A 25,803-nucleotide genomic window follows, 5' to 3' on the forward strand; every position below is an offset into this window, starting at 1 on the left:
ATCTCTCACATTTAAAAGCCGAAGAGAGAAGTAGAGAATTCAAAGAGAAAAACAACTAAATAGATGCTAGTGAATCTCGGAATCAACTCTCCTAAGGTTAGAAAAAGATCTTAGAAACATCGGTCTTGGACAAGATTATAATCACTTTTTCCCCTTTTCCAGAGTTTTTTCATTAGTCATTTTTCCTGAAGATCAGACACAGTGCCTCGTCTATAATAGCTTTGAAACACACCTGAAAAAAGCTGGTTGCACTGTATGAAAAATTACATTGTAACCCTACATAGCTTTCAGAAGCTAACTAAAAAACTTTGAGGTTTCTTTAGCCTCAAGGCTCCAATTAAAGGTTACTTTGCCCACCGTTTTGTTTAATCGACCTCTAATGTTTATCATACTTCTCGTATAATTGATGTCAGCGTGGGTCAATAGAGATTATTGTATTATTGTATTAAAATTAACTCTAAATAGCTTTTAGGGGCTAACTCGAAATCCTTGGGGTTCAAATAGCCTCTATGCTCCAATTAACATTTACCTTCCTTATTATTTTGTTAAATCAACCTGCAATGGGTATAATACTTTTCATGTAATTAGTGTAAGTATGGGTCAATTAAGGTTATTGTTTTATTGTATTCTTTTGTGTTGACGCCTAATTTAAATCTACAGTCAAATAGACTGTACACGAAATTAAGTTCCTACAGTCATCCAGTCAGTCAGGGCAGTCACCAAGTTGGATTCAAGGAATTCAGTGAGGCATTTTAAAGCGGTATTGATTCACGGTTTAAGAATTACAGTAGCTAGTTTAGTGCTGTGTTAATACTCCTTGTTCACCATCTCCAGCTGAGCACAGAATGAAGGTTTTAGGCCTGAATTCTTTTGGGATCTGCTTGTCGCTTGCCAGGTGAGTCATTGTTTGGTAATAGGTGCATATGCCAGTTTACATGAACTAGAGTTCGTTGTTTTTATTTCGGAGTTACGTTTCGTTTCGCTCATTTGCTTTTGTTGAGTGTCCAGGGTGAGCTGGAGTGGCCTTGGTTTTGCTTTCATTTTCTGCTATCAGTAATCTTTCTTTTTTTCCTTTTTTTTTTTAAATAATAACCGTACTACACTTTCAACCAGATGATTGAATGCAAACCAAAACCGATTAATGATTTCATCATGTGAGTTTTCCTGAACCTGTTAGCTCAAGTTTTCTTTCTTCAGTTGTGTGTTTCTTTGTTTGTTTTGTTTTTGACCTTTTTCGTGGTTTTCGGGTTTTAAGGCAGTCAATTAAAAAACTCCTCGATATATAAATGTTACAGCTGCTTTTTTTTAATACAAAAAAACGGAAGGTAAAGTGGATTAAGTCGTTCAAGGTCAGCGACGCGGGATGCCAAATTACACTGCTGCTGACTGTTTCACTGGCAACGTCTAAACGGTACCTTTTTGTTCCGCCTGCTCTTAAATTGTTGCGTACAACACTGCACGCAGCATCGTGCGCGATGCTTCATTCTAGGAATCACTTTTCTTACTTTAGCAGATTACACCACAAACGTCAAATAGGCCTCACCATCGACAACATCGCGCATAAAACACGGCACAACGATCACCCATTTCCCACTCTCTGTATTCGTTGTCCAACACAAACACGAAATCCTGATGCATGTGTTATTTTTAAGATTTCTTCATCGAGAGTAAACGTGCCTAATAACATTTTTATTGTTATTTATATTTCTCTTGACTACCTTAAGGCATAACTGACATCATAACTCGCTTTATGCACCACAAATAACGATATAATCCCTCTCGCCTCTCACCGAGCAGAAAGAAGATAATCTCCGTCTAGCTCGTTGGTATAGTCTTAACAACTATGCGTGAGAATCTGCCTGAAGGTGTCTCTTTATACACAAAATTTACGAATAAGTCATTTGTTGAGGTTGCGAAGAAATGACAGCTAACACTTCCTAACAAGTTTTTGTTTTTCTTTCATATCCCCAGCTTTGTTACAGCAATAGGCTCCAGCTCATTAAAGAACACGCTAGTTGCTGATTATGATGAAACGTTAAGCCCTGGATTCTATGGAGGTAATGTAACTCTAACGTCAATGCGGACTGACAGACATCGCGGTTAACGACGTTCGCGCTAATTGTCACTGCGCATCTTTACTGCGCAAGCAAATTCACATGCCGCGCGTCGTACATCGAGCGCACGCTATAGGGTAGATGGCCATTGCTATAGCTTTGCCTGGATATAACGATCTTGGAAGTTCGGTGACCCTTATTTTTCTTTCGATGGATCATTTTCTCTACCGATTTTCTACGTTTAGCGAAAAAATGAAGAAAATCTATCATTAGAAGCCGGAATTTTTTGCAAAATGCACCATCGAATTCTGTTCTTTTTAGCTCTTCGTTTATCTGTGCGGTGGTTTCAAATGCCTCTTGAAGGGTTAGGTTTTCTGAAAACGTTGGCAACATTTGGAATCATTTACGCAACAGACCCACTTCTGCAGAATATGACTAAGATCGCTTACCTTCGTTTTACTTCTGTAGACCATGCTGAATTACGTGCGCTAATTTTTCAAAATTAGGGTAGTTTCCACACACTCTATCTCTGAAACGAAGTCGGTGCCCCTCAATTTGTTTTGCATGTATGACACAACTAACTCACTATCTGACTGCAGTAAAAATCTAAAAAAATCTATTGCATGTCACTGCAAAATTTTCGCGCGAACGTCCTTAATTGACCTTACAGAAACACATTTCGATTTGAACTAAACATGAATTTTGTTATGATATGGGCATAAAATTGGCCAAAAAAAAACAAGTGGTTAATGGAGACTTGTTCGCCACATCTTTTTTCAGACTCACCTGTGGAAGTGTTGGTTCAGCTCCTTGTGGAATCATTTGGAAATATTCACGAGGCCGACATGGTAAGAGCGCCACAACTGTTGTTAATTTAATTTTAATGTATGCAATATCAAAACAGGAACACCCCCTGCCCTGTCATGTATGCAAATACAGCAAAACGTCCCTGACCTGAATTCTAAAGCTAAGCGCATTTTTAAGGGTATTATGATTTTTTTCAAACGTGGTCAATGCTTGCTCATTGCAAAACATGTCGACGTCAATAAAATTAACAGAAAATCCTCGTTCACATGAACTGAACTAGTGAAACTAAATCAAGTTTTTGATTTTGCTAATTTGTCGCTTACGCTTTGCAGTCATATTGAGAAGACAAAATTCCAGCCACCTTGCTACCTTATTTAATCAAACACGTTTTTTCCTGGTTTAGTTGTGGGGTGTGCACGGTATGAGCAACTAATTTTTAACCTTGTTTAGTTAAACCACATTAAAATATGTTTAATTTATCGGTGTGAACGGGGTTTAAGGTTAAGTAATGCCATAATTTACTTCATGCAATGCTGAGATAGAGGCCTTCTTAAACTTTCGTGAAACACCGATGTCTTCACATTCAACGTTGCAATGCCACAATTGGACTGTTTCAGCAACATTTGGTTCAACCAATTCTAAAACAAGGTGCTAAATACTTTCTAGGTCCAGCTACACTATTCTAATCGAATTAAGCTTTCTTGACAATAAAAATCATACTATTCTTAGGAATTCCAGGTCTTCTCGTACTTTATCCAAAGCTGGACGGATAATAGACTGGCAGGGAAATTAAATCGAAGCATTACCCTTAAAGGGGGTGATATCGACCTCGTATGGACCCCTGACGCATACTGTTACAACGCTCGTGCGACAAATCTAATGTTACCGAACTTGGAAACGCATAGCAAAGTCTCTATCAGTCCTGAAGGTGATCTTGTCTACAGCAGGGGGTAAGCATCAGTTGTCTTAAACATAGTTAATAGCGGGAGTGGTTAAGAAGTCCGGTAAGCATCAAAGAAACAAACAAACAGGCTGATATTTATGTTGGAAGGTCCTGGACCCTGCACATCTTTTGTTTTATGCTCATAGGCCATGCATGAATTACATAATCGCATTGCTTCTATACATATATTGGTGGGTTGTATAAGCACACATAACCACCTTTTGTATTATGCCAGGTTTTGTGCAGGGTCAACCCCCAAAATAGCCAACAAACACCTACAACAAGACCAAAGTCAAGTTTCAACATCCCTCTATTAACTATCCCTCTATTAACTATGCTTTAAAAAATACGAAAAAGTTTAAAACTACAACTGACTTTCAATGTGAAGCAACGACCTTTTGCACGCGTAACAAGTGAAATCGGAATGTTTCTATGGTTACTGCCATATCGTTCCTCAAAAATATGTTTCCAGACCTAACGAGCGACTGTCGAGAGTTCCGTTGCATGATCGATTTTGATTGGTTTTAAAAACAATGAAAATGAGCGGAAGTGAGACCACCCCCGATTCGATTGAGCGACGTGTTTTACCGCTAGGCATGTGCAATTCAACCGCATGTCCAATGTTTTCGGACTTCCAATGTGAACTTTGCGGGATCGCCATTTTTCCGACCGCTGGTCACGAGAAACGAAGACTTTGGGTAGGAGGTTAGGTTTATGGGCACACCCATTTTGACGTGCAAGTCCTTCCAACTCGCGCTGTCGGTCTAGTAGTTATACTCATAATCGTGGAAAAATATCCTTGGGACACTTGTGTAATGTAACAAATTATCTGTGTTTTACAACTGAAGTTTGAAAAAGCGCTGCTATCCTTTTAAAAACGTGTTGCTGTTCCCCTCCCCGCCCAATACAACGTTGAAAATCAGGTGAAATTGCAGGTACTAGTTTTCAACATTGTATGGGGAGTGGGGGATGAGGTTAGACAGGTGAAGTTGTATTCGTGTCTGGCGTGTGCGCAAAAGCGCCAAAAGTGCAAATTTGTCCCAAGACATTTGTTCATGATTGCAGTTTTCTCTATGCAACATGCGTGCATACGTAAAGATTCTATTCGTATGAATAAGTACAGAATTATTTCATATTATGTATTATGATTATGTATATAGTTGTGCTTTCTTAAACTTTAAGCCAGATACACGACTTCACAAGCAAACCTGTTGCTTAAAAAAATCGTGTTTAAATAAAGGATTGTTGCTGCTGTTGTTGTTGTGGTTACGACCTTCAGTGTGTTATCTTTCAGAGTGTCATTCACTGCATCTTGTGTGATGGATCTGCGCAGTTTTCCCCACGACAGTCAAACGTGTCATTTAAAGTTTGGAAGCTGTAAGTATCGAACGATAACATCGATTATTCTGTTCATTACGCTGGGGGAGGGGTATTCTACTAAGTTTTATAAGGGGAGCTCACCACATTTTCATGTGCTGCCTGATAAGTGAAATGATACAGTCATTAGGTGCGTCTGTTGGAAATGTTTTAAAAAGACCCTTTAAAATGACTAAATGACAGATTTCCCTACACTTTAATATACCACAACTTGAGAAATCCCTCGCCTTTTGTATTTCTGAATCTTGAAAAAAATACCCCTTTCGGGCGAAGCCTCCCCGCGTAGGTCATTATAGGGAGTGCCCCTTCCCCCAAGGTTTATTACCACGATTCAACCACACATACATAACCCCATATCATTCTACTCTCTTTCTTTCAATTCCAGATGCCTATGATGATAGTGACGTCATCTTTAAGTGGAAAAATGCCGACGTGCATGTCAGTCGTGATAACATGGCGCAGTTTCAATTCATGGGCGCAAGCTTTACTTCCAACCAAGACAGTTACCTGAATGGTAAGAATAAGCACTTATTCAAATTACTAACGTTCGAATCCATCTCTTGCGTTTAAGCTGTTATTAAAGACTGCGTACTTGGCACAACATGTTATATAAATCAGTTTCAGTTTGATTATGCGTGCACTATAATTTGCTAATTTAAAAAGGCATTTTGTTCTGTGTTAACATTACAAAGCAAATAAAATTAAACCATCTACATTACAGTGGTTTTCATTTGAGTGTCGAAAAGTAATTGGTTTTTTTATCACTATGCTACACGATTGGCTTAAAAACTTCGCGCCACTTTTTCATCCAATCAGAGGTAAGACTCAAAACTAATCGTAACTCGTTCGCCTCATTTTCCCGCGCTTTGCTTCAGCGACATGTATTTTCTTCGAATGTTGATTGGTTCACTGGATTGTCTGTATATTTTTGCGATTGGCTAGGGTTATTACTTTGGTTTTAGTCTTACGACACTCAGTTGAAAGCTGCTTTCTTTCTCGTGCGCACTAAAACATATAGCAAGCGCGATTTAACTTTCCATATGTGAAAACATCAAGCAACAAAAGGGCTTCTCAAGCCATGGAATCAATTCAAGTGCAATGCCCATTTATAGTTATCCGAACAAGAAGATTTTTCCTTCCGTTGGTAGAGCGCCAATCTGCTGTGCGGGAGGTCGAGGGTTCGGGCCCCAGACTGGACCAACACTCAGGGTCTTAAAATAACTGAAGAGAATATGCTGCTTTTGTAATTACATCTGCAAATAATTAGACGTTAAAGTCTTCTCGAATAAGGACTATAAACCGTAGGCCCCGTCTCCTGCATTTTCAGTGTTACATGGTTAGCAGGGGACGTTAAAGAACCCACACACTTATCGGAAAGAGTTGACACGTAGTTCCCGCTGTTGTGGTCTGGTCTTGTCTCGCGGGTTGGTACTTTACATGGGGTAAACCTCATTGCACCTTTCCCCCTTCGACAGAATTCTCCAAGAAAATTACTATGACTGTCATCTTCATTTTGTTCTCTTCTTAGTAAACTTTACCACCATAACAGTCTCCTATACCTTCAAACGTCGCCTGGGCTACTACCTATTACAGGTTTTCGTTCCTGACATCCTGATTGTCCTGATTAGCTGGATTGTGTTCTGGATGAGCCCAGATAGCGCCGGTGACCGGTTAACGATAGGAATCACCACCATTCTCGCCATCATGTTCCTGTCTGGAGCCATTAACGCCTCCATGCCGCCGGTCAGCTATGCTAAGGCTTTAGACTGGTACCTGTTGGTCTCGTTTGGATTCATATTCTTCTCTGTCATTGAGAGTCTAGTAGTGTTTTTGCTGTCTTCACGGCCACTTGGAAAAGATTGCAATTACAACAAAGATGAAATGGTGAGTAAATTGCTCTAGTGTTGTTAGTAACCAGTGCCCCGTCCTTGTAAGAGTATCAATGCATGATGCCGAAAGAGAAGGCATCGCAATGGCCACGAATTGGTCCAAATAATTTGTGTCCAGTTAGATCTGTGTTGAGGGTACATTCGTGCCATCGAAGAACTTTACAAAATTTACAGACTACATTTTATTACTTGATACGTTTCTTTCATTTAGCATTATAGCCAGCTTGTAGCCTAGAAAACATAATCGTAGCATGGATGACGGGGTCTCTGTTATTATTTGTCAGCGTCCCAGGAGCTCAGTCACAGCATTTTGGGTAAATTTTATCCACGTACAAAACTACCTTTCAGTGGAAGGGAAACTGAAAATAGTAGCACTAAGATAGAAAAACACCAAAGAGCTAATATTAAACAATAAAGGAACAAGGATAGTTGAGGATGGTGAAGATTAACACGGATTACAAACGCAAACTTGAAACATTTAGGCTAAACCTTTCAAGATGTGCATACTGTGACGTCGCTCCTTTAACTTCTACTTGCTGGTGGTTTGTTTCGCTTGGTACAAACACGTTTCTCCCGCAAGTTAATCCGGTTATTATTTTACGATACCGATGGCTAAACCTTTCAAGATGTGCATACTGTGACGTCGCTCCTTTAACTTCTACTTGCTGGTGGTTCGTTTCGCTTGGTAAAAACACGTTTCTCCCGCAAGTTAATCCGGTTATTATTTTACGATACCGATGGCTGACAACCACACTCTGACTATGGGTACTCTTGTTTCCTGCAGATTCGCCACTCGATTAAATCCAAACTGCTTCCATGTGTTAAGTATCGAAAACGAAAGGCTAGAATAGCAAAACATAAAGTCCCGGATGAAGACCAGGTTACTGAGATGAACATCATGGTAAAAGACAAGTCATTACCCATGTCATTAGAAGACATAGTCACCATGGAGGATAAAGCACGCATTGAAGAAGGCATGCGCAGAAGCAAGATAACTGCTGTACGAATTGACCAGATATCTCGAGTTTTGTTTCCGTTATCTTTTGCGAGTTATACTTTCGGTTATTGGCTCACGTATTCGTAAAGCAGAATGTAAGTGCTTTCCCAACATCAGACAAGAATACAGCCATAGTTAGAGCAAGAGGTTTCTAAATGCGCGAAAGTGAGGTGCGTTTCAGTAGAAAAATAAGTATCAACCGACAGCGAAATATCGTTTGCGTGATGTTATTGAACTCACCGTTTTATCGTCGCTGTTGCTAGGCAACATAAGACTTATCACGCTATTGCACCGTGACGGCGTGATAATGTTCGTTGTATAGGTAGTACATATCCAATATATAGGTAAATGACGGCTACGAACCGGTAAAATTGTAATTAAAGTGCCGCTTTAGGGTACATCATGTCGACCTTTGGTCGACTCATGCAGTGCACACAAGATGTGTCAGGTTGATTGTTGGGCCATTTATCAGGTTTCAATTTAAAACTTGGCCATTTGTCACTTTGTCAGGTTAAGTTTCAGTCTTCTGTCAATTGTCAGTCAGTATTTTAAGGTTTGGGAAACTTAAACTTTCAGGTTTGTTTGTTTTTGTTTGCCTGAATGAGGCGGTATACGTTTTCTTATCCCATGTACAACCCTCGTAAATATTTGTTACTCGACCTGGTCTATCGTTTCAAGCTGATTTCATTTATTTAGAAGTTTTTCAGGTGACAAACTAAAATACTTTGGAATCCCTTTAACCTGACAACCAATTGGACCACCAACCGGTGATATTAAAGGAACCGTACGTGACCAAGAATAGTCTTTGTTCGGTTCAATATCCATTTCCTTTAAGATATTAAATCAATATTTAGCACTCGTTTATGTGTAACAGCCAGTATCCATGGATCCGCTTCCACTCCTGTCACAGTTTTTCGGTTTTCAGTGACCAATACAGTTAAACTAGCTAATAAAATAGACCAGACGTCGCAGAAGCAACGGCCATGTGGGGAGCGCAAACTGTAGGATTATCTCGAAGGAATCAAAATAAAAAAAATATAAAGTATTGAATACAAGAAAACGCGAACACTGAATGTTGGATCCATGGAGCAAAGTTATCTGATTTGAAACTTTATAATGCCCCCTCTACCCAAAAATGATCTCAAAGGGCCTCCAGAGACTAGACACTTAGTCGTCATTAACTGATTGTTATCAGCGACTAATTGTGTCCGATCAGAGCATCCCCCACATTGGAGGGTTCCTTATCGATGTTTAAGTCAGGTCAGTGAGGCCATGGGAACTAACTACCGCTACGCATGCTCAAAACACAGTACGCATGCTCAAATCACTTTCCACTGACTATGCAGTTTCGATAGTTGTCGACAACTAAACCAATGATTCCCCCAAAATTTAAAAAACAGTTTTTCCTTTCGAAAATGGAAACTGCTTAGTTGTCGATAACTGGAAAAAATAGTGTTTAGCTGCTGACAACTCATCCCGCACACTACGTTTTTTAATTATCGTGAACATTTAGTTGTCGAGATTAACAAGTAGTTGTCGACAACTAAATTTTAACGGCCGTGGAGGCCCTAAAAAGCATTACAAAAGCCGAAGTTTTTCCCCTTTTAATTTTGTCAAGAAAATTGGAAAATGAAAAGCCATAAATCTATTTTCTGTGTCTACCTCATTTTTTTTTTCTTTTTTTTTATTGGCGAAACGGAGTAGTTTCCTAAATGTATAATATTTTGAACAAATATTCTTTGACAGAATTCCTTTATGAATCTGTCAGCATTTTTCCGATTTTATTAATTAATTGACAGTGACAGAGAGAGCTTGTATTAATGGACTAACAAATCATGGAAAATCACAATTTAATGGCAAACTTTGAGGGCTATTTATTATGACAACACAAAAATACCGTGAATAAGGTGACATATCATATTACAGTTTCGTCTTTAAGTGTTTCAAGATTTTTTCATCTCGCTCTCTCCGTCTTGTCCATTTGGTCTGTCTTCTAGAACGTTTGTGTGCTTTTCATAAAATATGACCAATTCGAAACAATGAGATGACGTCATTAAAAAGTTGGCTTTTCCGGCTTTAATACTTTTGTGCAGAATGTCTGACGTGAAATGCCATGCGAACCCCAAGTTGTCAATCAAAGTCCGGTTAGCTAAACAGCCAATCTTGAGTTGATGTAAACGGAAAAATTAAAAAACTTCCCCAGCCAAAAAGAGAAAAACCGATACTGATTTTATGTTAAATTGTAGGTTGTTAAAGTTTGCTTTCCGCTGGTAATTCTAATGCCTTGTGTTTACTCTAAAACCTGAATGTACTTTGAGTCTTTTGTTCAGTCTCCTTATCGCATATTTTGTAACCTGTCCTTTATTGAAGCGAATTTTAATTAAGGTGCAGTAAATACAGCTTTACGCTTCAGTCATTGAATGTCTCCATCTTATTCAAATGCAATTAAATGCGAAGGAAATTAGATTTCAAGTGATGACAGCGAACCAGGCAATAGCTGCTCTAGCGGTAGAGTTCGCCGTCGTCTTGTAAGATCGATGCAAGTGACCGTAAAGATGTGGCTGGTCTAACTGAAGTTCACAAGGAAAATACAATATCAAAATTTATTAATATCAAGACAATCAGATAAGGAGCCACTAAAATGCAGCACATGGCAGTCTTAGCCTCTTTTATTTGCCTCTTTCTATCGCGCGTCGACGATATCAGTGCAAGTTGCCCCAATAGATGGTCTCTAAATACCAATCGAACAATGGACAGGAGGATGTGGCGTCATGCCTTCAAGGTTATTCAGGGTGTTCTCTCGCCTTATCAGTGTGCAGATGCCTGTTTGAGGGATGCGAGGTGCAAGTCGTTCAATGATAAACGAAAACAAGACAAAAACGATGTTAACGAATGCGAGCTGAACGATGTCAAGTGGGAAGATACCAAGCCCGGGGAGGTGGGTAGAGAACCAGGGTCGGACCTATACGATGTTGACTTTGAACGCCTTCACGAGGTAAGCTTGTTGTACAAGGAGGTTCTAGCTTTTGAGTCTTTGGATAAATCCCTAAATTGTGGCCATTCAAATGAAAGCTATTGAGCAATACTTTAACGTGACACTGTTAATCAGATGTTGTCTAAGCTAAGGTGTCTGGTGGTAACTTTTTAGTCTTTGGATAAATCCCCGGACAATTTGAATGAAAGCTATTGAGCAGTACTTTCATGTGGTATTCTTTATTATCCTGTACAAGGTGGTTCCATCTTTAAGTCTTAGGATGAAGCCCTAGTACGAGATCGTAAAACGAAAGCCGATTCAGTGAACAGTAGTACGTACGTAATTTCATGTGGTACTGTTTATTATGCTGTACAAGGCGAATTTAACTTTTAAGTCTGAGGATGGACTCCTTGCATTGTGTGCGACCATTCAAATGTCGCCGTTACCTAGTCGACCTGCTTAACTATAGATTACTAGACTGGCATCGTACAGTAATTTACTGCTAATTTATAAACAGCAGAGCTAGGCAAGTCAATATTATAGCCTGGTTGTCTGGGTTTCAAGGCTTTTTGCCTCTGATTAAGACAATAATTCGTCTTACCAACTTCAACTTGATGGTGAGTGCAAACTGAGTACCTCTTACGCACTGCAAAAATGTCTTCTAGAGACTAATCTCCGTGATATTAGTTTATAGACTGTTTATTTTCCGATCTTTGAGACAGTGTCTTCGAAATTCGAAGTCTACAGAAAAAGAGTCTAGTGCGCGTGCGCCCCAAGTGAAGATGACACTGTACGGCTGCTAAGAGACCTGACGCATGCCGAGAGCAGCAAACTATACGGGCAAGATAGCCTTCGCGGTGTAGGTGTTGTGTTTTCTTTTTGGGTTGGTACGTTGTCACGACAGCTTAGTTGGAACTTTTTTCTAACTGCCACACTTCCGCGGTAGCCTTAATTTAAGATAATTCAAAAATATTTCTTGAATTCTTTGTCATGTTTACCAGCCGTTTTTTTCAGAATATTACCTGGCATGGATTGCCAGTATCTGCCCAAAATACATGAAAAGAAGAACACCAGTTTTATTAACCCAGAAATATCGCAGATACGCCGTTCAATGCAGTGGGATAACGTTCAGAATTGCAGATTTTTCACGATATTTCGCGAAATCAAAACCGACTAAATTGACGTCGATTTAGGTTGATCTACGGTCGATTTACAGTTGATTTACGGTTGATTCACTGACGGTTGATTTACGGTTGATTTACGGTTGATTTTCGGTTGATTTAATTGATTTTCAGCCTTAATAAAATTAAATCAGTGAGGTTTTATGAGTATAATGTCGAAGGCCTTCAAGGATCCTGTTTAATTCTCGGTACGGTTTCAAATTAATGAAAACAAATAATATGAAGTTAATTCTTACCTGGGCATTAACAGCTCATAATCCGGCACAGGTTAAACACGTTTAATTTAAGACTTTCTGTTCAATTTTTGTATTACTTCTACAATTGTGTTCATTATTGCCATTGATATTGTTATTTTTCCCTATTTATATTCTGTTGCACGCTATGTTCACTTCAAACTGAAGATGGCAGAAATATCTGCCGAAACATGTTTGTTAAACTTAATACTGTCTTGTTTTTCTTTAAATTTAAATCCGGGGAACGCAGTCTCGACTATATGAGCCTATCATAGCAAGCGTTATACCTTGGCAGGTTCTGATGATTGATTTTTGATATGCTTATTTTGCAGATTCTTTTGTACTCAGGTGATTCATGTGACCATCAGGATTTAAGTTAGTTGCGTTAGTCCGGAATGAAGTTTTAATGTACATTTTGTGGCCTAAATAAACGTCTCCGCTTGACTTCAATGGTAACAGACCAGATACCACGGACTCTCTTATTCACGAACCATGAGCGATAATGTACGATGGAATCCCGATTTTCCGAACCTCTGAGGGAAACGAAAATTGGCTCGAAAAATCAGATATTTCGAGAAATCGGAGGCAAAATTTCAGTGTTCGACTGAAGAGAGGTAAACGACTTTATTTTTTGGTTCGATCGAGTTATCGGAAGGTTCGTACAAATGAGGGTTCGAGAAATCGGGATTCCACTGTATGTTAGAAATCCCATGACAAAATGCAACGTTACTGACTATTAACAAGAATACTCCAGTCGTCGCGTGTGTTGTCTTTCGTAAGTAGTATTGATGTAAGTAGCTCATATTATTATTTTCTTGTATATTTCCAGTGAAATATAACTTTTTTCTTTGTATTGTGTTAAACGAACTGTAACTTTGTTGTGTTGTTTCTGAATAAAAAGTGTAAAAAGCTTTACTCGGGCTCCATACCGCAATATTAGGTCGTACTTGACAAGAACGCTTATTGAACACAACAAAAACAAATAAAATAAATCAGGATGTTTTATTACAAGAGTTACGCTTGAATATTTACTATTCAAGTTGGTTCGCCGAGTATCCTCTTTATCCAATTGCTTGTTGTTTGCCTCATCTTCAAAGTTCTGTTTGCGACGATTCGTGATTTTTTCAACATCTGAGGCTTGTCAGTAGTCAGTAGCCTGTTTTTGTCATTATTTTCGTAGTTTGAACTCGTGCATGGCTCATTTGTTATCGCGTGAGAACGAGCATGAACTTGGCTTTCGTGGACCGTCCCGTTCCGAAAACAATCGACATCTTTGTATGTGAGATAAACGTATAAGGCGTGATTCTTTCCAAAGCTTTCTTCCGACAAAACACCGCATTTTGTATTTTACATTGCTCGCGATGTGTGAGCACACAGTAAAGAATTAAAGCAATCGTATCCTCAGTTCCCACGCTCTACGCTAGGAACGCCTGGGACCATGATTCCCCCCCCCCCCCCCCTTATTTTGGGTAAAAAGAAGAAGAAATCACAGAAGGCAGAAAAGCCGGCAGGGTAAGCAAAACAACCTCTCCCCCCCCCCCCCCCCCCCTTAGCTTAAGGTCCGGATCCGCCACTGAAAACCTGTCTTCTTGTTTTAATACTTTCCGAACTTTGCTCAAGTATCAGATCCTTTAAGCTTTTAACAGTCTATTCGATGTAGAAGGGTTCCCATTCCCGCCCCCATTGGCTGTTTATCTCACATGCTTATCTCGCGCGTGAACAACAGTCAGTTACTGCAGTATTACTTAGTCAATTTTACCAAGGATCTCAGACACATCTCCATCGGGGACTGAAAAAAGGCATACATCGGGCACAATAACAAATTTCATCCCTTACTTATGTACTCTTAGGTAGCAGAATCGATTGGATTGTAACATTTGCAAGACAGTTCCTCCTAGGTGCATCCCGTCAAAGGCAATTGTCCCGGACTATGTAACACTTCCCTCACGCTCTCTGGGACTGTAAATATGAAATCGGGTAGATGATTGCGTGACGTTACCAGAGATACGCACTACGACGACTGTCTCGCGGGGAATCGAAACACAACACAAACCGAAGACAAATGTAAAGGAAAATTATCTGGAAACGACTGTCCGATTCTTTCTCAGCGTTTGCGGTGGGTAAATAAATACCTTACGATGAGGAGGTTTCAAAGCTGTCGCATACTTCATGCTAGTGCTCTGCTAGAGACAGTGTCACAAACGTGCTCATCTTGTAAACACACTTCAGATCAGCAAACATTGCATTATTCACTTCCTGAATAAGCTAATGTTATGCTCTTTCCCAGAGTTCTTGTCATTTTAAAGATATTACTTCATTTGGACTTCCCTCACGCGTGGAGAATGACGACAATTAGGTCGCCATTTTGAAAAACACCACGCTGAAATGGTAAATGGCAACAACTCTCCACAACATTTATAAACATAGGAGGAAGTTGATGTCTTGGTTTAAAAGTATGAAAGGGATACGGGCACATTTAAGTTTTTTTTTAACATTACCATATATTCTCAAACTTGATGGTATTAAGGATGATGAAAATTTTCAACTAAACTGTAAGGAATTTCACCTGATTTTCTTTCAAATGCTCAGAACTTGCACTAAATATCAGTTAAAGGAAATAATTGAGTTTACGATAAACACAAGCGTCAGAAGAAACACAACATTTAGAATTGCCTCTGAACTTACTAGTTACAACTTTGGACACGAAATGAGTGTCACGTTTGCCCTTCCGGTTATGGTTGTTGCTGCGGTTGTGAACCTTAAATTTATATCACCGTATTAATAATATGATAAAACAATTCTTGTAAACGTGAGTTTTTTTAAAAATAAACTCCTTATGGGCCTTCCGAAACCAAAAAGAATTTGATAATTTGCCCAATTTTTTTCTGCAGCTCAAAGTCTAACTGCGGTTTCTCGACTCTCTCTCTCGCACAGTTGAGCGCAGTTTGCGCTCCACAAAAGTCGCTTGAACGTGAAGATAATACCACACTTTAGTAGCCTGCAAACAAGTTTTAAATTATTTAAAAATAATAAGATGCAAATATTTTAGAAGGTGGCCTTAACGATGAGACCATTTAAAAATAATGCTACTAATTCGTCGGGCGACAGAATGAAGTCGATATCCTTTATATTCACGATATTTACGCGAAGTTCAACTGGCTTTCCAAACCAACCGAACTGAGCGTGCAAGGCGATAGGTTTCGGGCTTTGTTAACGTGTAAAAATAAAGGAATATGCAAAATAGTCCACGCCGCCGTGCGATCTTTTAGCTTGTAGCTTTAGTATCAATACCGCTAAATGCCGCTTAAAGATGATTTCCAGTCCGTACTGCGTCCTCTCGAGAGTTTGTTTAAGATTTTGCTTTGATTCATGTAAGACATCACAAACTGTTACATTTCGCCACTAGTTACATGAAGTTGATTCAAAGTTTCAGGTCAACCGCCAACATGGTTGTGAAGTTCTCTCTGATACCACTTGGTGAAACAACTTCGAAGCTGTAAAAATCAAAGAAACTGTTGGAAAAAGAATTTAAAATGCCTCAAAGATAAGGGGAGGGGTTCGTAACCAATAACATCGACTGGAATTCCATCGTGTTAGACTTACAAACATTGGGGTGCTGAGACTGCGCAGTACGGACTGGAAATCATCCTCAAATGAGGCCCGTGGTTACGTAACTTTGCAGTGGCGTTTTTGTAGAGTGCAGTGGCAAGCAGATTAAGGAAAAAACGCTAATGACCGATATTAAAGAAATACGTTGAAACTGTTATAACAGTGGTGTTCTATCCCGTAATATGGAATTCTCCGAGATTCTAACTTAACGAAAAAACGTTAATACGGGGCTTTTTTGGAGGGTTTTATAACCTAAAATCGGGATTAGGCCGACAAGGGGGTTGCACGCTATGTCAAACATTGCGTTATTTGATATTGCTAACAACTTTTTCAAGCCCGATCAACTGCACAAAAGATTTGTCATCACCGTTTGGGATAAATGCACCCTCTCCTTGCATCACAGCTGAATCGGTCGACCTAGGCACCTTGCTCTTGAAGCTAGAGTCTTGTTCTTTAATCCTCTTCTTGGGAGGAAAAGGCACAGCGAAAGGGCTTGAAGATCTCGCCGGCGGAGCTCTTTCAGGTTTAAACTCGTTATCCTCGCTGTCCGGTTTCGAAATTACAGATTGGTCTCTGATCTTCTCCATTTCTAAACGCCTTTTTTCCCGTAGCTTGTTAACAGCGTCTTCCTGAGTTTTTATGAGTTCCTTTAGTCTTTGAATCCTTGCTTCCTGTGGAGATAGTCCTGTCTTCTTTTCAACGGTGGATGTCGATGGCTTTGCTTCAGACGGAGTGCTTGTAGGGAAATTCCTGCTACTTGTGGACAAACTGTCAGGACTTCCCAGTGTAGCACTCGCAACAGTCGGACTCTTGGCCAACACTGTGGTATCGACCACAGTGTTAGGTACCACAGTGGTAGCCACCAGTGGTTTCTGTGAACCTGACGACTCTGAGACAGAAAGACGCACTGGGGGAGATATTGCGGTCGGGGAGAGTACAGCTGTTCTACCTGGGTGAGGTGCAATGGGCACTTGTCCACTCGAAACATTTGCAACCTTGTTTACAAAACTGACCTGATTTGTCGCAAGGGAAGAGCCTATCGATGACGAGATTGGAATTAAAATCTTTCCACCAGCCTGTACGATTTGCGGCGGAAGGGGTTTACCACCATCGGTTAACGACAGAAATACGACAGATTTTCCGTCTGGGCCGAGCAAATTAATCGCCTTCGGCAAAGGCTCGCCTGGTTTAAGGTTCAACACGATAGACGTAGTGGTGCCAGGCTGCTTCATTGCAATCTGTCTGGGTATATGTGCCCCTTGTTTAACTGGACTACTACAAGTCAAACTGGTTTGGGATACCAGAGACGGTGATTGGCTGTTGACGGTAGTCGGAGTTGTCAAAGGAGGTGGGGGTGGTTGTTTCGAGACGCTGTCCACTAATTTGACGAGCTGAAGAACACCTGAAGACTGTTGTCCTTGAGGATCCGGAGCATGCGCGCTTCCCTTTCTTTCATGGGGTTCTGACGTCAGCGTACCTTCTGATCTCGAGGTCTCACTTGGTGTCTTAACTATTAACGTGCTTGTGCCGACGCTATGAGATGGCGGACTTAACCTGTTCTGAAGTGCACTCGTTGGAGGAGGAGTACCGAGTGAGTTTCGATCTTTGATGAGAGCACTTGGATTAAGAGACACCGCCTTCCCAAGATTGATGATTTGCGGTGAACTTGCCTTAGAAGTCACCGATATCCCCATGGATTCCTCGCCATTTTGCTGGTTGCCATTCGTTGCAAGGGAATATACAGCAGAGATTAAAGGGAGTCCCCCATCGTCATCAGCGATAAGACTGTCGTCTATGAGAGGTGCTTTACAAACTGACCCAGCTGCAGTTGCACCTGATTGGTTGTAATTAGTTTGACCATTTATTGGCACATCACCATTGCTAGTTGCCTTGGTAACCATCCCCTGTGGCCTACAATGAGAAAAGGTGTTCAATTAGCACTGACTGTTTTCCCCAAAGCTTACTTGTGCAGTCCAAACTGGAATTTAAAGTTGTTTAAAAGATTCTAGTAGACTAGCAGTATGACTGTTGGTGGGAGGGACGGTATTTTTCCGAGTGTCATCATAGCTCGGGATACACCAAGAACGAGTATGGGATAGCAGAACGAAAATTTGGAATTTTGTCCCTGCCCGAAAACGGTGTCAGTGGTCTCTCATTTCTCTGTTTTCTCCAGTTTACACTAAAACTAAAGGAGCGTGTTTGAAAAGTTTTTCATGACCTCTTTCTTATCGCTTATAGTGTGGATCGGACCTGGAGCAGGTGGAGGTACTCAAATTAAAGTCTGTAATGTAGATTTCGTGACATTACGTGACAGTCACGAAATAATTTATTGGTGCTCAAGGCAGACTCATGGGATTATGTCAGATACTTAGTGACCTGGCGACTTAAAATGCCACTATCCCACTTTGCGCTAGTGCGCCTCGCTGGGCACAATCACTTCGTATTCATCGCGCGGGAGGTCAATAATATTAACTTGTTTACTCGTTAAGGTTATTAACGTGATTTTACCTTGGAGTTTATGCAATACTTTTTTCATCGGTAACATCATGTAACATTCTTTTTTTACATTTTCATGTCAGCCTCGAGTGCAAAGGTTGTTCACATGCCTTTTGTCACAGAGAACTTTGAGCCCTCTCAATGTGAGAATTGTTACAAGAACAAGCACACAACTTTCAGATTTGAGACGTTAATTTACAAATTTCAACATTGATGGTCGATATCGCATTGATAAAGTCGATATAGTCGAGTTTTCTTTGCCTGTTTCCTGGCAACAAAGTAAATAGGTGGTTGTATTAAAATTTCCCGGTTGTTTAATGCTTGAATGTATATAAATATATTTGTAGTTCTTGATAGAAATAACCGCTATGTAATTGGTACTTCTGGTAGACGGTAAAATTTCCAATGGGTGTTTGACGTTTACACAAAACACTGCTAAGTCTTTCCTTTGTGGCCGAGAGTTTGTTTGAGCTGGTGCCGAAAATATTTCACTCATCATCATTCGATGACACAAAATTACCGGAAGATCGGGCAAAATATAACTTTGTAAAATGTTACCACATCACAAATGACGAATTCTACAAGGAAAAAATAGCTCAAGGAAACGTTTATTTCAATATCACGCTTCCTTGTCCCTTTTTCTTTCTTTCTTTCTTTCTTTTTTTTTTTTTTTTTTTTTTTTTTTTTTCTTCCGTCTTCGGTGTTTTCATCCGCGGTAAACTGGTATTTTGAAACTCATCTTGTTCGCCGCAAAAAAAAAAATCACTTAACATATCGTGACGTCATACGTTTAAAATCACCGGCATGACAATGGATGGATATTGCATCAATTGACTTCAGCCTGACTGACTCGAGACGACTTTATCAAGTTTGAAACCCGTGAAGCACGCTAGCACAGAATGCTGGCACGAAAGCAAGTTGGTTTAAACGGAGGCAGCGTTGAAAATTATTTCCAATGGAAGTTAATTTTGGGGGGAATTGTTAAAAAGCACTCAACCGTGGTTAAATAATGAAGGAGAATGATACGAACGCAAAGGAAACGATAGCTGAAGAGGTTAACACATTTCGACTCCTTCGGTAAACGAAGTTTAAATCTCTCGAGGTACGCATGTTCGGGTATCATCATATTATGGGATGCACCGGATACAGCGTCGAAATGAAGTGTTTGCTCGCGCTCGTTTGAAAAAAAAATGCACCCTTGTTTTGCGAGTTTTTTTTAAGTCTGGAATGCTAGCGATTTGAATATCAACACATTCAGACAGCCCCGCAAAACGTAGCTTTAAATAAAGCCTGTCTGTTCGTCATGTAAATTATAATAAGGTGGGGATTTAAATCTCTTCGGCAACTAAATGTTTATTTACATTCTTTCGACGCGCCTCAGCTGAAATGCTGGTTTTGAAATGAGTTTCGTTTTCTTCTTAATAAAAGCTCGCTTATTACTACAGCGTAGTTCGGCGTTCAAAACATACCACGCTAAACTTGAGGGCAATTCTGACCACGGTGTCATGAAATATACCTAATTTTAGCACTGTGACGAATAACCCGTTGAAACACAGACTTTTTATAGAGTTAGCATGGAAATTCTTACTTGAGATAGAATTACAGAAACCAGTCATTAATTTAAGCCGATCTCGCAAATGTACTCCGAAAAACGTTTTGAAGATACTTACCAACTTTGAAAAGAAAAAGGCGAGTTTTTACAAACGCGAGCTGCAGGCAACTGTTCAAGATCATTGTACGAAGTGAAATGAATATTTTGGCCAGCGTGGTTTTCCTACCTTGAATGCCCATTCGCCACGGATATATTTTCTTCTCTTGCCTTCGCAGTCAAATCTTCATTCAAAGATCTTGAAGAGATTATCACAGGAGTCTTCTTCGCTGCTGCAAACTTCGCAGATGAGTTTTCAATCTCCATTGATTGGGCGACAAACGTGCTCCCCAGATCAACACAAATTTACCTACGAAAATAAAGCACCGAAAATCAATACTGCTTTTTCCTCATAACACAGCAAGGTATCTTCTCTTCGTTTTGAAACGCTGTGTTGGTTTACAACTCGAACTTTACCGTAGAAAAATGCTCGGAAAGCGCAGAAATCAAGTAATTTTCTCCTCAACTGTACGCATGTAGCCAACAACAAGAACACAACGTGATAAACCAGACGGCGAATTTCCCAGAAGCCTTGCTCAATTCCGCGACACTTTTACTCCGAAAAGCCCAGCTTGGTCCAATTATGTCGACAACAAGAAGGCCCATAGGTGTAGCCAATGCAAGTATTATAATTCAAGCTCTTTCTTCTGACTTACTTGAAAGTAGGCGATCTGCAATTTGCATTCTGTTCAGCGGCCCTCGTTCTTTCTTTCAATTCATTCGCTCAGCTGTCAATCACGAGACAATAAAAGGTTTCCGGTTGGTTGCACATGACCCGAGCCCGCGCCAGATATTGGTTAAAAGTTATTGACAGCTGTCAATATCAAACCAATCAGTGCGTTTCCTGCTTTTCTATTGTTCTTTAAAGGTTCTTTGTTTATGAAATTTCTAGATGCTACTGAACCGAATTCGGGGTTCTTTTTCGACCCTTGTAAACACACAATATACACACATATAACTTATATATGCATTTTAGACAGCGAAGAAACGATGGAAGTTTAAATTTCATGCTTCCACTGTGTCAAAGGTAATCTCCAACGTCCAATCCTATGAAACAAGCCCGTCCATAAACATTCTAAGAGTGATACCGCAGTACTTCTTACTATAGCAACCAAGCTTGCGTAGTTTTAATTATACATTGGCAATGTAATATCCGTTTATCTTCGGCTCATCAAGACATTAAAACTTTAGTATGAAAGAAACTTATCTTTCAAATTGGAAAGCTTTCCAATTTTCACTTCTACTTCTTTGGCAATGAAGACTGCTTACCTGAGCAACTCTTGCGAGATCGAATTTGCGTTAGTTGCGATAGAAGGCTTAGAATATGGCTTTTGAATTGATATTACTGAGCGTTCTCACTGCTGATTTTCCTTGTGATAACTGACAAACGCAACACCCAGGTAACACAAGGCCAGAAGCTGTCTTGCGGCCAGAATCTTTCGAGCTGGGGGTCAACATAGGACGATGAACAAAGAAGGTTATTTCATCTGTTTGAATAAACTAATTATGACAACTACAATACCTAGGGGGAGAGGGAAGAGGTCTCTATGGCACTGACGTAGAAGTTCGATTATCTTGTAGGGGGTTATTGTGTTCACGTAGGAATCCTTTGACCTCCTTTGTAGGAGGGTCTCAACAGGGTTAGCCGTCAGCCGTCAAACAGACTAAAATGTAACCGTCAACCGTCAGAAATGACATTTTTATCGTAAACCGTGAAAACGTTTCAAGGCCTTCAAATCTCACTATTTTAGCGGCTCATCACGGACTTCTAGCTCTCTTGTTCCCACATATACTAAGCCTATGGTATTTTCCACTAATTTAATTAGTGCCTAATATAAACTGACTTGACAACTGGCTTCTATCTGCTGACGTATATGGAAATACTTCCGGTTTCAAAACTATTAATGATTTACTGCATTGATAACTTGTTTCTGACCACACCATATCCGGTCATTTCCTAATCACAAGTTGAGATCATGTCGAGAGTCCTGATCGGCATGAAAGCCACGGGGAGCTTCTATCGCAAAGCAGAAGACAAACCAATCGAGCGATATAAGACGCGAAATCCGTTGGTGAGGACCAAAAGCGCACTGGAGCTTTTAAACAGCATTTTGATCGATTTCCACGGTTTAAAAGATTTGATCTGGGCTATATATTCTGATATTATTAGAGGTCTTAGAGTAAAAATTTTCACTTTAGTTCATCCGCAGTCCAAGACGACCTCCAAAACACAAAGGTTATTACTTAAAAATACAAAAGTTAATATTAACTTCAACTCACAGACGAAATTTCCTCTTGATAAACGTTAACCGTCAAAAGCCCTAACATTTAAGCGTCGACTGTCGAAATCGGAATTTGGGTTCGAGCCCTGGCCGTGGACATTGTGTTGTGTTTTTGGGCTAAACACTTTACTCTCACAGTGCCTCTCTCCACCCAGGTGTATAAATGGGTAGGGGCGAAATGCTGGGGTAACCCTGCGATGCTCTAGCATCCCATCCAGGGGGGAGTAGAAATACTCCTTGTCGCTTCATGCTACAGAAACCGGATATGCACGCGCCTGATGGGCCACTTGGCTCGTATACAGACCATACCCCTTTACCTTTTTGCCTCCCGAGACTCTCTTGTATCGACGGATGAAATTTGCTGGGTCGGGGCGCCCTCTTAGTATAGTTCACTGGTCACTTGAAGTAACGAATTACGTTGCAATTCGATATCGCGAACCCGGGATAGCGAAACACCAAAACGATGAATCAGCCTAAAAAAAAAAACAAAACAAAAAAACAGAAAACTTGTATAACCCAAAACAGACGGTAAAACACAGTTTCCTTTGTCATCTCAAAGCCGGATAGTATAGGCATGTAGCAAGATTTCCAAACGGTCCGGCCTAGTGAGATGTCGCCCACCTTCTTAGTGGGGCCAAAAACACGTGGAACCAAGAGGTCCAATTACCCGAGAAACCACTGACTTTGACTTTTATCCAGAATCACCGGCGATCTATGTGCCCAGCGAAAATTCTTCTTCGTCATGCTATTCCTTCTCGTGTAACCACAGCCTGCGTAGCTTGGCGGTTTTTAAGGAGTTCGAGCGCGCTAAGAAAGCGGCGAGGCCGCGATAACGAGCGCCAAAGCCGCCTTAAAAAATTACTCAAAACCGTTAAGCTACGCAGGCTAGTGTACATGTAACCATTGTTGCCACGCTCCACGACGTAAAACCCAAATTTAAGGCTGTCTTTTCTTTCTCTGCGGTTTTTCGCCAGGTTTCTCTGGGCGTGCGTCTTCTCTTTCCTTCCGGCGCCCAGGTTAATGCCATCATGGAATGTTGGTTGACATTCATTCTGAGGATCCAACTCCTCCACGCTTTGTAAATAGCCAACTGGTCAACTTCCCGCCAGTCGGGATTTTTTTAAAAAAATTGTGTTCAATTTACAATATTTTTGTCGGCTTATTTCAGTGTCCCCAATTAGTACAGTAGTGCTATAAACCACTTCGACACTTCAATAAAGTAATTTATATTTATATATATTTTTAGCCTGGTTACGAATCTCTTCATTGGATCCTGAGAAACCACATCTGAAACCAAATTGAATATCTTTACGCGTGACTGTTCTATAGGGAAACCCGATCCTCCATTGAGCTGCGAGTCGAGCGCGTAGCGGCTTCGGAAAAGGTATAGCTGGTTTTCACATAACGTCACTAAAATTCGAACTACAAAACTATTGATCTTCCTGAGATTTTACTTAAATGATGTATAAGAGCAGCTGAAAACTAATATTCATACAAATTTTCGCTCCGAATGGGTTCTTGGTTTTGTGATACACTACGCTTGAATTTCTAAGCTTTTACGCGACGCGGCATTTACATGACGGCTTTGAGAGCTGTCATGATGGTTAAAAAAGTGACTTATTTCGGGGAACTTGGCTATCTGAACAGTTCATGTCTTAGAAAAAGTATCATTTTAATGTTTTAGAGTTCCTCGAGGGATAAATTCACGCTTTTGTAGCAAAACTCAGTGACAGATGTTTCTGTCGGTTTCCGGCCGCCATGTCGGTGCCCATACGGATGGGCACCAGCATGGCGTCTCCATACAAATCTCTATAAATTTGGGTAAAAAATTTCTCCGCATATCTCGCATAAGAAAAATTGCTGTGACCAGAATTTTGGGGAGAGTCTTTGCATATTTACCTTCTTTCATTTCCCAGATTCTGGACTTGATCTATTGACCGGTTTTGATTTTTATTTTGATCTATTTTGAATTGCGTGACACTGAAAACCAGCAATAACAGTGTCACTTTTTGCATACCTTTAAGCCAGCGAGCAGGCTCACCTTTGAGTCACGCGCGCGAGCGGCGAAGAGCAATGCGATCCGGAGGGAAGGGGTCTGGTGAAGAACCCAGAAACTGCAAGGGACCGCATACGATAAACGCTGCCAACGTAGAATCTACAAGAGATCCTACGTTTAAGAGGCGCCAAGAGAGAGTCACCTTCTCATCTCGTGGATTCGCCGCTCGATTTCCTACTCGCGTCTACGCCGCTCGCGCTTGTGCTCCAACGTGAGCCTGCTCTCAGGCTACATACCTTCTTATGGTTTGTAACTGTAATAGTTGTTAATCATGCATATGTCACGCACAGTCTACCAGTTTTGCCGGCCGAAACCAAGCTTCACTTTTCCACAAGAACTCGAGAGCTTTACAGTCTTTACAGCTATATTATAACAAATAAAATGTAATTCTAACAAAATGATTTTAATTGGAAGGAATGTGCAACCGAGACGAGTTCTTTCCGTTCTACTGTACCAGCTGGTGTCTAGATCCGGGGGTAATCCCACAAAAGTTGGGTGGGGGTGTGCGGACCACTTCCCAAAAATCTTTCCCTATTTATGACCAAAATCTGCGATTTTCGCTATCCTATTTATGACCTGGCCAAAAATTCGATACTCTATTTATTTATGACCGTTGCGGCTGGCACAGTTGCCCTAAACATAAGTTATGAAGGGAGTTTGTTGACGTTCTTATTGATAACGATGAAAAGTAGCTTCTTCTAAGAAATATATCCAATTCGTAATTCAAGACTAGAGTGCTAAAACCATACCCTATTTAAGACCAAAATATCCAAAATGGAAACCCTATTTATGACCAAAACGACTGAAAAACCCTACCCCTTGGGGCCGCACATACCTACATAGCCAATATATGGGAGTACCCCCTCCCCCCCCTCCCCGGGTGTCTAGATGTCAAGTGGAAGTTGAAACCAGAGAATTGTCCCAAGCAGAATAAATAGTAAACATTTGGAAATCATACCGGAAGCCGCACTCTTCAATCGCTTTCGCTCGATCTGATGGAAATCCCATTCAAAACGACAACACTGAAACACAGGTAAATCGTTTGGTTTTAAATAGCAGAATTATAACGTAGTTAGATATGTAACTTTAATAGTTCGCTTTCCCTGAGAGCCGTATTCGATCATGGCAGTCAGACTATTTACTCTCTCATAAACGAATATTTTGCTCTCGTAAGCTTGTAATTCTCTTCAATGTTAGCAGCTGTTGTTCTTTTAGGGCTAGGGGCATTGTTTCTGTTGTTTGTTCTATTGTTCTCTC

At 40.4% G+C, this 25,803-nt stretch overlaps 3 protein-coding genes across 4 annotated transcripts; 2 read left to right on the forward strand and 1 right to left on the reverse strand.

Annotated features, from left to right (window-relative positions):
* Positions 1-679: 679 nt before the first annotated feature.
* Positions 680-8,334, forward strand: LOC145503195 (gamma-aminobutyric acid receptor subunit alpha-5-like). The gene is made up of 8 exons (XM_081482653.1): positions 680-895; positions 1,972-2,057; positions 2,835-2,902; positions 3,591-3,811; positions 5,099-5,181; positions 5,567-5,695; positions 6,710-7,065; positions 7,855-8,334. The coding sequence occupies exons 1-8, from the start codon at positions 846-848 to the stop codon at positions 8,152-8,154; spliced, it is 1,293 nt and encodes a 430-aa protein (XP_081338779.1). The 5' UTR covers positions 680-845; the 3' UTR covers positions 8,155-8,334.
* A 2,222-nt stretch (positions 8,335-10,556) lies between these two features.
* LOC145460169 (uncharacterized) lies at positions 10,557-13,319 on the forward strand. Its single transcript, XM_081444903.1, has 2 exons — positions 10,557-11,062; positions 12,788-13,319. The coding sequence occupies exons 1-2, from the start codon at positions 10,709-10,711 to the stop codon at positions 12,833-12,835; spliced, it is 402 nt and encodes a 133-aa protein (XP_081301029.1). The 5' UTR covers positions 10,557-10,708; the 3' UTR covers positions 12,836-13,319.
* Positions 13,320-13,910: 591 nt separating this feature from the next.
* Positions 13,911-22,171, reverse strand: LOC145460598 (uncharacterized). Of its 2 annotated transcripts, none has more exons than XM_081445468.1 (3): positions 21,478-22,171; positions 20,339-20,518; positions 13,911-17,975 (listed from the first exon to the last, which is right to left on the reverse strand). In XM_081445468.1, the coding sequence occupies exons 2-3, from the start codon at positions 20,473-20,475 to the stop codon at positions 16,370-16,372; spliced, it is 1,743 nt and encodes a 580-aa protein (XP_081301594.1). In that variant the 5' UTR covers positions 20,476-20,518; positions 21,478-22,171; the 3' UTR covers positions 13,911-16,369. The 2 variants fall into 2 exon arrangements, with proteins under 2 accessions (XP_081301594.1, XP_081301593.1); XM_081445467.1 differs by lacking the exon at positions 21,478-22,171 and adding an exon at positions 20,626-21,444.
* Positions 22,172-25,803: the final 3,632 nt, after the last annotated feature.

This window comes from Orbicella franksi, chromosome 11 (genome assembly GCF_964199315.1).
Source record: "Orbicella franksi chromosome 11, jaOrbFran1.1, whole genome shotgun sequence".
Classification (NCBI taxonomy): Eukaryota; Metazoa; Cnidaria; class Anthozoa; order Scleractinia; family Merulinidae; genus Orbicella; species Orbicella franksi.